The sequence below is a fragment of the Polyodon spathula genome, chromosome 6, assembly GCF_017654505.1.
Source record: "Polyodon spathula isolate WHYD16114869_AA chromosome 6, ASM1765450v1, whole genome shotgun sequence".
Taxonomy (NCBI): Eukaryota; Metazoa; Chordata; class Actinopteri; order Acipenseriformes; family Polyodontidae; genus Polyodon; species Polyodon spathula.
In genome coordinates, this window is record NC_054539.1 from 50,204,288 (window position 1) to 50,219,896 (window position 15,609).

At 39.7% G+C, this 15,609-nt stretch overlaps 1 protein-coding gene across 4 annotated transcripts in view; it reads right to left on the reverse strand.

Annotated features, from left to right (window-relative positions):
- LOC121317289 (spectrin beta chain, non-erythrocytic 1) overlaps positions 1–15,609 on the reverse strand; it is a 124,558-nt gene that overhangs the window by 24,912 nt on the left and 84,037 nt on the right. For all 4 annotated transcript variants that reach the window (XM_041253062.1, XM_041253064.1, XM_041253063.1 and 1 more), the window contains 10 exons: positions 14,215–14,373; positions 13,426–13,728; positions 13,165–13,318; positions 11,524–12,394; positions 10,478–10,615; positions 7,773–8,529; positions 6,050–6,252; positions 5,657–5,747; positions 5,232–5,378; positions 3,325–3,588 (listed from right to left, as the gene is read on the reverse strand). In XM_041253062.1, coding sequence (XP_041108996.1) covers positions 3,325–3,588; positions 5,232–5,378; positions 5,657–5,747; positions 6,050–6,252; positions 7,773–8,529; positions 10,478–10,615; positions 11,524–12,394; positions 13,165–13,318; positions 13,426–13,728; positions 14,215–14,373 — 3,087 coding nt within the window. The remainder of the gene's footprint in view (positions 1–3,324; positions 3,589–5,231; positions 5,379–5,656; positions 5,748–6,049; positions 6,253–7,772; positions 8,530–10,477; positions 10,616–11,523; positions 12,395–13,164; positions 13,319–13,425; positions 13,729–14,214; positions 14,374–15,609) is intronic.

Below are 15,609 nucleotides of genomic sequence, written 5' to 3' on the forward strand. Positions count from 1 at the left end.
ACTCAGGGAAAAAGGATTGTCGAGGAGGTTCAGAAGCATTTAAACTAGAAAGGAAAGGGGGAGAAATCAATAAAAAAAAATGATTACAGAGACTACATCTAAACAAGGTCAACAACTTAGGTAAGACAGCTATTAAATGTATTTATCTAAATGATAGACGTCTCAAATAAAATGTTAGAACTTGAAGCTACTGCACTAACAAGTAACTATGATGTGATAGGTGTTACTGAAACTTGGTTATCCACGCGCGATGGAGACAAATATAATATTAGTGGGTATACACTGTATAGGAAGCGCTATACATCAAAAACTGTCTTGAAGCCCAGGTGTTAAATCTGGAAGAAAAAAACAACGCAGAATCAATATGGACAAAAATAATGGACAGAAATTCAAAGGGCATAATTGGGGCATGCCATTGACAAATTCAGACACCAAGCAAAATACTCTGTTATATAATTACATTAGAAATGCGTGTAGCAAAGGAGAAGCCATACTAATGGTGGATTTCAGCTTCCCCCGTATAAAATTGGAAAACCCGGTAGGGAGCACGACAGATGGAATTTAAATGGTATAAATGATAAATGACTGCTTCCTAACGCAACTTGTCAATGCACTGACTAGAGGGGAGGAATGCCTTGATTTAGTCTTTTTCAATTAACAAAATACAGAATAACTAAAACAGAGGTTAGAGAAACATTGGCAAACTCAGATCACAACATGGTCTCATTTGAAGTGCTAGTTAAAACCCCAAACTATGAAGGAATGAAACAGAGACTAACAGAAGTAGATTGGAGTAAAACAGAGAAAACCTCCACAGAAAAAGGATGGCTATTTTCCAAAAATGTAGTACTAGAGGTGCAAAACAATTACATCCCAAAAGTGGACAAATCAAAATCTAAAACAAAATGGTTTAATAGATAAAAAAAAAAAATATATATATATATATATATATATATATATATATATATATATATATATATATATATATAATATATATTTTTTTTTTTTTTTTTTTTTTTTTTTTCAGAGAAAAAAAAAAGGTACTTTACAGAGCATTTAAAAGGGACCAAGAACAAAGTACACTAAAAGAGTACTTGAAACTGCAAACGCAGGTCAAAAAGGAAGTTAGAAAGGTCAAGAGAGATATAGAAATGAGCATTGCCAAGGGGGGTAAAACAAATTCCAAAAAGTTTTTCCAAAATTTTAACAGCACAAGAACATTAAAGAGGAAGTAAAACGTCGAAGAGATATAAATGGCAAAATCATAGATGAAGAGAAAAAATGTAGCAAATATATTAAATGATTACTTTTCACAAGTTTTTACAAAGGAGGATACGGGACAACACGCCCCACATGTCATCCAGTTCCTATCCAGTTTTAAATAACTTTAGCATGACAGAGGCAGAAGTGTTAATGGGACTATAGTACTCAAGGAAATGAAAGAAGTTATGTACAAACCACTAACCGAACCAATAGTCTCTTGAGACGGGTTGTACCGACAGACTGGAAAATTGCAAATGTAATACCGATCCATAAAATGACAAAACCAAATCGGGTAACTACAGACCAATAAGCCTGATTTCTAATACATGTAAACTTGTTGAAACTATAATAAGATCCAAAATGGAAAATTACCTATATGGCAACAGTATCCTGGGAGACAGTCAGCATGGTTTTAGGAAAGGGAGATCATGTCTAACTAACCTGCTTGATTTTTTTGAGGACACATTGACAATGGATAATTGCAAAGCATAAGACATGGTTTATTTAGATTTCCAGAAAGCTTTTGAGAAAGTCCCGCATAAAAGATTAATTCTCAAACTAGGTGCAGTAGGGATTCAAGGAAATGCATGCACATGGATTAGGAAGCGGTTAACAAGAAGAAAACAAAGTACTGATTAGAGGAGAAACCTCAAAATGGAATGAGGTAACCAGTGGAGTATCACAGGGATCAGTATTAGATCCTCTGCTCTTCCTAATCTACATTAACGTAGATTCTGATATAGTAAGCAAACCTGTTAAATTTGCAGAAGACAAAAAGAAAAACAGGAGTGGAAACACCGTTGCAGCAGCAAAGGTCATTCAAAATGATCTAGAAAGCATTCAGAACTGGGCAGAAACGTGGCAAATGATATTTCATATAGAAAAGTGTAAGGTACTGCACACAAGCAATAAAAATGTGCATTATAAACACCATATGCGAGATACTGAAATTGAAGATCTAGGAGATTATGTTGACTCAGAAATGTCTTCCTCTAGACAAATGTGGGGGAAGCTATAAAAAAGACCAACAAAATGATCCGATATATAGTGAAAAGTGTTGAACTTAAATCAAGGGAATTAATGTTAAAACTTTACAATGCATTAGAAAGACCTCATCTAGAAAAGTCATCAGTTCTGGTCACCTTGCTACAAAAAGGTCATTGCTGCTCTAGAAAGAGTGCAAAGAAGAGCGACCAGACATTGCTGCTCCAGAAAGAGTACAAAGAAGAGCAACCAGACATTGCTGCTCTAGAAAGAGTGCGAAGAAGAGCGACCAGAACTATCAGTTTAAAAGGCATGTCATATGCAGACAGGCTGAAATAATTTAATCTATTCATTCTTGAACAAAGAAGACTACACAGCGATCTGATTCAAGCATTCCAAATTCTACAAGGTATTGACAATGTCGACCCAAGGGACTTTTTCGACCTGAAAAAAGAAACAGGGGCCAGGGGTCACAAATGGAGATTAGATAAGGGGGCATTTGGAACAAAAAATAGGAGGCACTTTTTTTTTTTTTTTTTTTTTTTTTTTTTTTTAAACAGAGAATTGTGGGAATCTGGAACCAACTCCCCAGTAACGTTGTTGAAGCTGACACCCTGGGATCCTTCAAGAAGCTGCTTGATGAGAATCTGGGATCAATAAGCTACTAACACCCTAACGAGCAAGATGGGCTGAATGGCCTCCTCTCTTCTGTAAACGTTTATGTACTTAAGTACTAAATGTGACAATTTACTGGCAATCTGGTTCAAATCTTGCACACACACACTGTACTTACTGCATGTGTTATTCTAATAATCGTCTTCCCCGTTTCCCCTCCAGTGCCTACTGAACAAATTATTTAGCATACGAGAGAGGCTTGTGGTACAATAGCACCATCTAGTGGGTAGGGTACATTTAGTTCCATCAAAGCGTAAAAATACTGGGGCTACAAATAATGCATGAAACTATACAAATAATAAGACAGTTTGGTAAATTAACAGTGTTGTAATACTTCCCCAGCCTCTTCACATATTTAAAAAAAAAAAAACACACTGGACACCTATCGAAATAAAACCTCACCTGCTGTTTCTTTAATAGGATGCTGACACTAGTCAAGTCTTTGCCATAATCGTCGGAGTGGATCTGTCCCTCCAGACCCATCAGCCACTTGTCAAGGTCAGCACAGCTCTGGGTGAACAGCTCTGCCTTGTTGGCATCAAAGAGACACTGTGCCTTGGTCTGGGTGGTGGATTCCAGGTCGTCCCACATTTTGTGAAGGGATGACAGCTTCTCCTTAACAACCACCTCAGTCTCCGGTTTCTCTGCAACAAGCTGCATTCCATCCTGCAAAGCAATAAATCAAAATGCACCTACATAAACTACTGCTGAAGCCTCCCGCTAAAGCAGCTGATGCTCTTAATTCTTCTGCCTCTGCTCACGGAAAAAGACAGAGAATGTTAAAAACTAAAAGTTACGTAACAACTGAACTGAAAGGACACACTAAGTTCTATCAAGTGTTTAAAAGGTCATAATGAGAAACACCAATACAAAAAAAGTTGGATTTGATGAAGCTCCAGCCTTTATGGTAGCAGACATCATAGAAGCCTGTTCAATAGTTGTTTTAGATTTTCCAGTGCTACCCTGTTATAACAGGACCCGTTACAGTGCGGAATCGGTTATAACATTTCCTCCATAATGCAATTTGACTCAAACATTGGGTTTTGTTATTGTTTTACATTACCGTATTTAAACCCATTTAAATTGAAACTGGGACATATAGTACTTAGAAAGCTCCAGTGCTTGCACTACTTTTTTTTCTAAAAGTAAAAACAAACTGTCCGTTAATGTTACAAAACAAGTACGAAACAATATAAGTGTGTATAAAAGTTATTGGATTCTGTGTTATTTATAGTTTACAACATTATAAAAAAAATATACAATTTAAATGAGTGGTGCAAACTTAAAACTGGTGGAATAGCAGTTTCTATTATACTGTATATATTGTAACGACACAGGATTTATACCGTCACACGACTGGTCTACGGGCCCTGTGTGTTTCTGTGTGTGTGTGTGTGTTTCTGTGTGTAAGCAGGGAAGCAGTAAGCTTGCCTCAGCCGTGACTGATTGACATCCAGGTAGGCGGGGACATGAAAGTCCACATCAACGCGGATAGAGCTGACAGCTGACTCAGACAAGCTGCTGTGTGAATGTACAAGACTGTTTGTTGTTTTTGGTGTCGCCCAGGCTGACAGGGGCCAGGAATAATCGTCCCAGTAAACTGTGGAGTTGAGTACATGCAAATTGTGTGTGTCTCCTTCCTTCCACAGTACGATACAATATTAATTTGGCCATTGTAAATCATTTCAGGAACATAAACGCCAATATTCATTATAAATCAAACCACGAATAACGCAGTCTCCAATTATGGACACAGACAACAGAGTTAGAATGGTGTAGCACTGAATAATCTTTTAGAGAAACTATATTTGTTTATGTTTATAAAATGTATTACAGTAATCTGTTGCATACCCGACTGCAGTGGGACCAGAGCAAGGGCGGATATGTAAAAAGTCGAATGAATGAATCTTGTTTTAAATACCATTATACACAGCTGTAACAAGTACTATATTCAAATAATTACTGTTTTGAGATTCAGCTTTTATTAGGGAGCTCCCTTAAATCCCTTGTTTAGAAACATACAGGGTTGATCATGGCTAGGGTGGACACGTGACGGGCTGTTACCCGACGGATTATTGTACTTACATTAAACGTTTGTCAAAATGAAAAATAAAACAAGTTTCAGGTACAAAAAGGTTGCCACAGTGTTCTCAATACTAAAATATGATTCATATATGTCTAAGTAAAAATGATATATCTAGTTCTGGCATTCAAATCATTTTGTTAACCCACCGTTACAACTGTTTTGCTTGTCTTTTTGACCACCACAAAAATAACATGAACGTTTACAGTTTCTCTCCGAGGGATACCTTTTCGATTTTGTCCAGCCACTCCTTGTTGGACTGCAGCTCAGCCATGAACGCCTGGTGTTTCAGCCATTTGCTATGCAAGTTCCTGGCTTCGTCGTATGACATGTCCTGCGCTGTAAGCATCTTCTCATTGATCCAAAGGGACAGCTGGAGGACGAGCAAAGTGATTACAATGTGTGTCAGGAACAACTGTTGTTGTGAGCTGCAGGTGATCAGTTACACAGCAGGCTAATTATCCAGAACAAACTGCTTTAAAAAGGGCTACAGTCATAAAACAACATTATTGCCTAGATGGTGCTGCTCTTCATGTGACCTTTTTATTTTTAATTAATAAATCTGACCACTTTCAAAAGGGGGAAGTTAACGCAAAAGTCATATTCCGTACCCTTTAACATGCTAGTTATGGATTATTCACAGCAACTTACCTCCTGGCAGTCCTGAAGGAATTTCTGCAGGTCTCTGTTGTCCTTAAGTCTCATCAGGAGTTCACTGGCAGCCTCACGGTTCTTTTTATGCCTGTGATTCACACATAAAAACACAAATTAAAAAAAAGATCACATAAACACACACTGTCAACATCTCAGTCTGTACGCATGGGATACAACCTCCACAGTGAAGTCAACTCTTTTGTCTTAATAAAAAGCATGCGCTGTGTAGCTGCCTCCAAAACGAAAATCATATGTTGCAACAAAGCTGGAAACTATATTGATCGTTTGAAAATAAAGGAGTGACGCAGGCATATCTCTGTCATGAATATAGGTTGCCAAAGTGCACTTTTTTGGCTTGGTCAAGTTAAAGGGACGTGATTTATTTTTTACCTGTCATCTATGGAGTCCACCTTTTCCTGGATCTTGTCGGAGTTGATGTTCCCGTCACTAACGAGTCTCCTGCCCGTTTCCACCACGGCGTTGATTTTCTCCTCATTGGCATCCATGGTGGTCATAAAGTCCTCCTGTTTCTTAATTGCAGCCTCTGCAGACTCCAGGGTGGAGGGCAGCTCAGTGTGTGCCAACACATACTCCTGGAAACACGCAAGCAAAACACGTATGGTGAGCAACATCTTCTCTAAACATTTCCATTCAGCAAAAAGGACAGTCCTAAGCATACTAGTCAACCCAGGGGATGGGAAACAAACTCAAAACCGAGCAAAGTATCTTAAAATAGCTTTGTGGCTTTCACTTCTTTGACACAAATTATTGAGAAGTGGGTTACCTTTTTAGCAATTTGAGCAAAACATCTTTCTCGTCCCTTTCCATTTACAATAGTGACTGCTGCAAGTCAAAGTAAACACTAAAAAGACCATGTGCATCCATAAACCTGGTCATGCTGGTCAACAATGACAAGATCCATCACACTCATATGATCCTGCGTCTTAAAATTACCTTGAAACCAATACCACGTTTCCATGAACCACACAACCCCGTATGTGCTTGAATTGCCCCCCATTGCTATCACTCAGTTTTAAAACATAGCTATGGTTCACAACATAACACAATGGAATGATCACAGTATCATACAGTAATTGCAGGACAGTATTGCCACATGTGAAAAATTTAACAATATAAAGCCGAAACGAAAATGCTTTAAGACTAGCAAGCACTGGTGAAATCAGCTCAGTTTTATACGGTGCAGAACTAATTTATGTTAACATTTTGTTTTGTTTATGGACTTTGCGATACCTGCACTATGCGTGTCTTCAGTAACAGTAGTATCTACAGCGTATCGACAATAACAATCAAACATTTTGTTATGTACTGTCTAACAAGTCTGGCAAAATACTTTTGGCTATTAATATTGAAAAAAAACCTAAAAAAAAACACAAAAATGCTTAACACAAAACAGAAGAATGCTACTACAGTAGCAGACACACTTTACACTGCCTCACAGTTTTTGATCATGTTTTCAAGCAAACTGACTTCATCACTGCCACTCTCATATACACTTTGATGCCTGACACGTTTCTCTTGGGGCGGGGTAGCTAGCAGTACTGTATGCAACCTTCTGATTGGTGGAAGTATTATTGGCGATCCAATCAAAATAGCCAATTAAGCCAAAATTTCCCGTTATACAGTAATTATACACAATTTTTACTGAATAAAAAGATTTATTAAAACATTAATACAAGTACAATGGCTTTTCATTCATATATCATCTATCTATCTATCTATCTATATATATATATATATATATATATATATATATATATATATATATATATATTATGTAGTGATATAGAGCTTTGTATCATGTACTGTGTAAAATAAATGTAAAAAGAATATCTAGATGGATTAATCTTTTAAATAGTTGATAATTTGACTAATACCGTCTGCAGCGAATTTATGTCTTGACATTTAGCTTTCTGGGGGAAATCGGTAGTATTTCCTGCCCAACTCATGTGATAACTCACGTAACTTGGAAAAGCATGGAAACGTCACCTTTTTCACCAACTCGAGTTGTACATTCGAACAAATGTAAATTCTTTTTTTCTTGGTGCTCCCACCAACTTTTGCTTTTTGACAGATGTGTTAATCACTGACATACCTGGTTATTGAGGAATGCTTCTGCTTGTTTTGTGTCTCTGAGGAACAGCTGGTAGGCATGGGACTGAGACAGCAGGCTCTGTCGGTTCTCCCACATCTTGTGCAGCTCATTCCAGCCGGTGTCCAGGGCCTGCAGGCGCTGGCGCAAGAACATGTACTGGGCATCCGTCTGGCCTTGCGTGACCATCTCACCCATGTCGCGCATCTTCTGGTAGTCCTCCTCGTAGTTGTTGATCTCATTCTTGATGTTCTCATGCTGGGTGAGCAGCTTCTCGGCCTCCGTCAAGGTGTTGGGCATGTCCTCTGAGGCGATGGCGGTCTGGGTCCTCGAGAGCCAGGACTGGAAGTCATCCAGGTCACGCAGGAACTGTTGAAGCTTGCTGGCTTCGCCCAGGGACTCCTCACGGTTCTTCAGGGTGGTCTTCATCTCCTCCCAGACATCTGTGATTTCCGCCAGACGACCCATTATGGCTTGAGCCTGGTCGGGGTGTTCTGCGGCCAGCCTTTCAGCCTCCTTCTGCAGGTCGCTCAGCTTGTCCTCGATGGCTGCAAGGTCTCTCTCCATTCCTGTCAGTTTCCTCTGCAGAGCCATGACTCCGGCCAGGTCATTGCCCAGCTCCTGAGTGGATTCAATGACTTTGGTCTTCTCCCTGATCCATGATTTGGTTTCATTACATTCCAGGTGGTAGTTCTGAACACCCAATGCAGAACTGAGAGAATCTTTCTTTTGGTCCACCAAATCACGGAACTGGCTCCATCTGAAAATAAACAGCAGACACTGTAAACACATCTATTGCCGTTTAAATCCAAATAAATTCATAATAAAAGAAGCCACCATGGCACAGATAGGTACTAACTAATACTACTTTAGGCTGTTGTTTGAGGCCTTTATACACAAGGAAAAATGATATTCTCTTTTTTCCCCCCACAGACGGTGCATTGTCAGATAAACTGCACACATCTGGCCAGAAGATTGTGCCATAATATTAATGCAAAAGTTAAACAGCCCATCAAAATGGAGATTTCAGATCACAATAGTTTTACCCCCCAAAAATGTAATCAAAGTTTACAAAACACTAAGGCTGAGGCAATGCACTGATTTATCGATGCATCACACTGTTTGATAACAATCGATAGTCATGGTTGTGCATCGTTTTTGTGTAAAGGGTTTAAGCAAAGGACATTTATTTTTTATTAAATTTGGAATCTGCAGTTATTTTTTGCATTAGGTGCTGAGCTTCTCTGCTCCCTTCAGGTCTGACTCTCTGAATCTGCATGCGATTGAGCTCCCCTTCTCCCCCGTGCCCCGCCCCCTGTGAGTGTTTACAGATGGGACTGGATCTGTGCAGGAATCTTCAAAGTAACAGAGCCAATTAAGAGTGTTATGCTAGAATTACAAATACTGTATCGACAGAGTTACAATGCCTTCCTACGTTTTACAATAATTTTCTAAAGTAAGAAAGAAAGAATGTAATCTTTGGAAAACAAGTAATTTGCGTGACCATTTAATGAGATGGCATCCTACAAAACTTCAAAATAAATCTACATGTATTCAACTGAACTACCCCAAAGAAAAAATTACGAAAAACAACCAAGACCGTTCCAAAAGTTGTATCTTTGGTCAGAAGAATTAAGCACCCTGGCAATGTCAGTCCCTAGTGAGCTGGTATTCAGATTGTAAACAAATGCCAGTCATCGCTTAAATTAGAACAAAATGTGGACACTATCATGTTCCTTAACACAATTAAACTATATGCCATGGACAACACTCTTGTTACTAAACTGCTGTGGAAAGTGATAACTTTAAAAATTAGGGGTTTTTTTCTTTTGATTAGTTGTTGCTCTCACTGTTATGGATTTTAACAACTTTTTTGGGGGGACTTTGCTTTGACCCACAACTGGTACAAATCAACACGAATAAGGTAATAAAAAAGGTTTTAATTTAATATGCATAATAGCTTTTAAAGCATTACTAGTAATGTGACACAGTAATCCGCAGCTCAACGTCGATGTTACACCCTTTATAACATCAGTGAATCAATGCATTAGCTTTTTTGGAGAACGACATTTTGATAGTGAAAAACTAGGCATCGCCCAAGCCTTACAAATCATGCATGTCATAGAACATGGTTTTCCATTTTACTAGCTGCCATTTCCTCTCAGAAAGCTTGTTTAAACTCAAAAAGATAAATCTTTCCACTAAACACCACCAACGATGATAGTATTTACAAAACTGAAGGAAATGGAACAAATGCCATTTAGCTTAACTTGTGCTCATCACTGGCCAACTCATTTTCTGGAAGAGTTCAAAGTGTCAAACACAGCTGCCATTGTTTTTTTTTTTTTTGTTTTGTTTGTTTAATGCATATTTCCCACAAAGTGCAGAAATGTGCTTTATAAAAAGATGGGCACAAGCTCTGTAATTCCTTAGGAAGCAGCAGGGCAGGTGTGAATAACATTCGGTATGCACAAAATCAGCAATCTGACTTCTTCAAAAATAAACATATGTACTCCTGCGAGACAAATTTGCATACATTTACAAAATCCTTCTGTGTTAAAATGCATATTTATTTTCAAAAGAAGCCTATTTTCTTAGTTAAATTAAAGCTGCAGGTACTAATCTGTTTGCACTTGATTCAACATCTCTGAATCTTGATATAAGCCAGACCTTTAAAATGCCTGTTCCCATTTAGGTATTAAAATTACCTGGTATTAAGTTTATCCTGCTGGGCTTTGATTTCTTTCTCGCTGGGGTGTCCACTGTGGATCAGCTGGCGAGCAATCTGGTTGACAACAGCCACACGGGAAGCCTGGTTATTCATTTCCGGTTCCAAACTTTCAAACCTATAAAAACGCAGTGTTAGAGGCAACTGTGGGGAAAAAAGAAATGACAGCTTCATATACAGAATAGAGTGCACACCTTGTATAGAAGAAACAGTATACAGTTGTGTTGTGTCCCGTGACGCCAACCACACGGGGGGTGTTGGGCGCCACGGGACACAACACAAATCTGACTAAAATACAAAATAAACTCCTTCTCTATAATGCACATATAGGTGAAGCACAAATGTAACTTTCCATGAATTATCCATGCACAAAGCATCATGTAAGCAACTCTGTATTTAAAAACTATAAATAGCCTGGCTAAACGGCGGTCGGAGTTCAGTTCAAAGTGACAGACAAGCAAACCAAGTGCGAGAAGGAGTGCGGGTCTGGAGAGGGGAAGTGGGAATGGGCTCGCCCCAGGTTCGGCTGCTGGACTGGGGCTGAAGCGAGGCTGAAGCGAAGCTGAATGTCTCGTCTCCCAGAGAAAACTGCAGCTCCTCTCGCAGCAAAAAAGTTAATACATTAGGAACGATAACCACGTAATAGGCCTAATATTTATTTAGTTATTAAACTAATCCTGAATAAAATGTCCGTTAAAAAGTGCTAGCACAGCTTTTCTTCAGTTGAGATATTGTATCAAACGGGAGAGACAGAAACAGAAGTTAGACTGAGAAGTTGTTTACAGTTTGAACACCGGTACTGTATTTACTGTAGAAATATTACATGAATCACTAGTATAGGGAATTGGGGGGGATATGCTGTAGGAGAGTTATATCCCAGGCGCTATAAAATCGAGAGCCTTATAGCGAGGGAGCACTGTGTATAATATATATATATATATATGAGAGAGAAAGAGAGAGAGAGAGAGACACATAAACATAGGGGTGGGTGGGGGATACATGTTTTGAGGCAATGCTGCTTCCTACCTGTGCTGGATTACTTCCAGATCTTCAAGTTTCTCTGGGATCTGCATGCTGATCAACCACTGTTCCTTCTCATCGATCCAGAGCTCGCAGGCATCAGCCTCGCTGGACATCTTGTAAAGGGCCAGAGCGTCTTGTAGAGCTTGCTTGCGCAGCCTGGTGAGCTCAGCAACCTCTTTGTACCTCTCCTCAATCCCGGACAGTCTGCCCAGGACCTCTGGGGACTGGGCGTGCTCTTCAGGGAGGGCCTTGGACTGCTCCTCCAGGGTGTCGATGACGGGACGGTAGCTGGCGATCTCTTCAGCCACATCTTTATGTTTCCTGACCAGTGACTGGGTGGAGTACTCGTCGTGGCCCACGTCACTGCTGGAAACGATCCGGAGGACATCGAGCATCCAAGTGTCAATGTCGTCGGCGTCAGCCTGGAACTGGTGCAGGTTGGAAGCCTCCTCCAGGCGTTTCTTCCTGATGGCGGACAGCTGCTCCAGGTTGGTCCACTGCTCCTGAATGTCCATGATCCGCTCCCTGATCTTGTCAGAGCCAAAATGGTCATCAGCGATCATTTCCTCTCCTTCCCGTATTGTCTGCTGTAGGTGAGTGTATCGGCCACTCATTTCGTCCTCGAAGGCCTTGTGTTTGCTCAGGAGGCGCAACACGCTGGTCAGGTCTTTGCCATAGTCGTCGGACGACAATATCTGTTCCTTCTCTCGGATCCAACCCTCTTCCTCTGCCATCTCCCAGAAGAACTTCCAGAGGCGACGTGATTCCTCAAGACGGGCCCTACGCTCCACTGCCAGCTGGCACAGCTCCTGATAACAGAACTCCATGTGTGCCACCCGGTCACGGATAACCTGGGGGTCACATGGCTTGTAACCTGCAAGCAGAACCCACCACTCAATAAACAACCTGAATCTAGATGTGCTACTGTACTCCTGTAAACCGCACGTTAAAAAGCTCAAGAACAAAAACATGCTGAACACAAACAATTGAACACATACAAAAAACACACTTGTCATAACATTTTTATAATTCTGTGCATTTGCATGGTACTTTCCTATTTATTTTTATAATGTATGTCAAAATACAAATTAGTAAGGCTGCAAAATGAGACCACTATGACAACTCACAAGTCAAAATGCTGATTTACAAGTAACAGGAAAAATCAAGATACATGTTAAGAGAAAGTGTGTCTTCCTAATATTTTTCTATTTGATATGTTGCTATGCTTTGTCTGTCTATTTACTTAAACTCAATGTAAAAGGCAAGCTGATGGGCTGATGGAAAGTTACTGATAAGGACACACTCCTTTTCTGGGTATGGAAGTTGTTGGTGTCTGGTAATCTTCTGTTGTAATCTCTTGTAGTTATATATCTTAGTGGAGGGTGTGCGTGTGTATGTCAAATGCATGAATTGTAAGTATGTTTATTAGAAGCAGATTTGTCTCCGAAAAAGGTTATGTATGTGCATAAAGTGCTTTTTTTGTATTGTATGCTGATGTTTAATAAAAGCATGAGTGTTAAACTCACTAATTGTTCTATTGAGCAAATCATTTGGGGTTAATCCACAATAATAAGAGTCTCACCAGTGAGCCAGTATCATATAAAACAAACATACTGCATGTGTAAATACATAACACTTTTCTACCTTCTCCATCACTTGCAAATTTCTGAGCAGATGCATTGACGGCCTTGACTCTGTCTGCCTGAATACCAATGTCAGCTTCAACCAGAGCGTGTTTCTGCAGTAGATCCTCCACGCCAAGTAAGTGCTTTCCATAATCCTGAGACAGCAAGAGCATCTGAGGAGGAAAAGTCAAAAGAGAACTCGAGCAACCTTTTTAAAATTGGAACAAGAGTCAAATTACGTGTGTCACACTACACTATTATGCTTTTATTATGTCATTACCTTCATCTCATCCATCCAGTCCATAATGTAAAGCATCTCCTGGAAGACCTTTTGCAGGCCCAGGTTCATCTCCAGTCGCTGGCGCCGAGCCTTGAGCAGCTCCAGAAGGTACTCCCAAAGCCGGATCACATTGTCTTTCCTGGCTGTGATGCGCTTGATGTCATGGTAGTTCTCAGCTTCAAGTTCCCTGGCCACAGCCAGGACTGCCTCCACTCTCTCTTCATAGGCCGCAATGTCAGTCTCAATTGCTTCGTGCTTCTTGGTGGCAGCTTCCACTGCCTGCAGGTCATACCCGAAGTTGTCCTGCAAATGGGGTTGAAGATAGGCAAAAAACAATAAAAAGGAGTTCAAATCCAAGTTGGAAGAAAATAAAGCTGCTGACAGATACAAAAAATTGCTTTCTAGTACACTTGATATTCTTTTTAAGGTGGAGTGCAAATGATTTGTGAAGAATCTCAGGAACGGCACTCGTTATGTACTGTGTGCCGCTTGTAGCAAGTAGATGTTATTTACAGAGTTGACTTGCTATAATGTTGGTTTTACCTAATGCATTGAAAAAACTTCAAGGTACAAATCAAAATAATAATGGCCACTTCTCTTAAATAGCTTAATGTTTGTTTCTAATGGGAATGGCCAATCTGAAATGAACACATCTGTGATCCCTTAGAGGGGACGTTGAATCTAGATTCTTGTTTGGGTGGTACAGCTTTTGTGTTGAACCTCAATCTGGAGCTGATTCTTCAAATCCCTAATACAGAGGGATACAGAGAAGTTCTTCTCCAGCCCTACCTGCGAGACGAGCCGCTGATTCTCGCTCAGCCAGGTCTCTCTCATGGCTGCCTTGCGGTCGAAACGGCGGGCCAGCTGTTCCAGTTTCTCTTGCCTTATCAACTCAGTCCTCAGTGCCAGTTCCCGTTCATGCTCTGCTTTTTCCAGTCTTTCCCAGGCCTGTGAGTGAAGAAAAAGATATGTTCAATATTATACATATAGTATATGGTTGAAAGAGAAGGAATGTTGCATTAAAAATATATATATATATATATATATATATATAAGTGATGTAGTCAAGACCGAAATTTTGAAAACAAGATTAACAGTGTGCCGGCGCTACAAAGGTGTTCTAAAAAAAAAAAACTTAGCAAGCAAGGGGTGCTTTGTCTTGGGACAGCTGCATACAAAAATCACCTCCAGTGGAAAACCACAGTCCATATCCACACAGAGTTCTCAATAAAAGCAATAGTATTTATTTCATATCTTTAAAACTTCACAGCAAATGTAGCTTTAGTGACATTGCATTTATTTCTGAGATCTGACCACTGAGCTCGTCTTAACTGTAAACGGTTTCCTAATTAGGGTTATCCAATAACGACAAAGCAAGTTTGTGTTCGCTAGTTTTACATACAAGCTATCCACATGGCAAATAATTGGCTTACCTTAGAAAGAAAGAAGTTCCACCCACATCTGACACCTTTGTGTGGCAATACTTGCACTTTGCCATCCATTAATTATTTTTCTCATTAATTTTAAAATTGAGAAGGCCAATTAATGCTGTTGGTGATTGGTTGTGCTGTGGTGATGAGGCGGGACTAAAATGGAGCTAAAGACCAGTGACGGTGAAGTGTTTGTTGTTGTTGTTGTGAAGCAGAGAGAGAAGCAAATAAACAGAGACAGAATAGTTCCTTCCTGAGATTCCTTTTAAAAATTAATTTGTTTCTGTGGTGTAGGTCATGGCCCACAGCAACATGTTAATTGTTAGTTAACAACTTGCAGATTGTCTTTGATCATTTGTTAGTGTAATAATATCGAGTTTGGCCCTGAATCGACTGAAGGCTCATTCTTATAGCGTTAAGGATTTTTGTTACAATATACACACACTGTCAACATCCCGGTCTGTACGCACAGGTTGCCACCTCCAGCAAAGTCTTTTGTCTTAAGAAGCACGCGCTGTGTAACTGCCTCCAAAACAAAAATTATTTTATGTTGCAACAAAGCTGGAAACTATGTTGATCGTTTGAAAAAAGTTTTAACGCAGGCATATCTCTGTCGTAAACATAGTTTGTCAAAAAGCACTAGTCTTTTGGCTTGTTCCGCAACCAAAACAAAATTGATTAAAGAAAAAAAAATATTGAGGCTATGATTAACTTTTCATGTCGAGCTGATTTGGAATAAAAGCTCAGTTTGGGA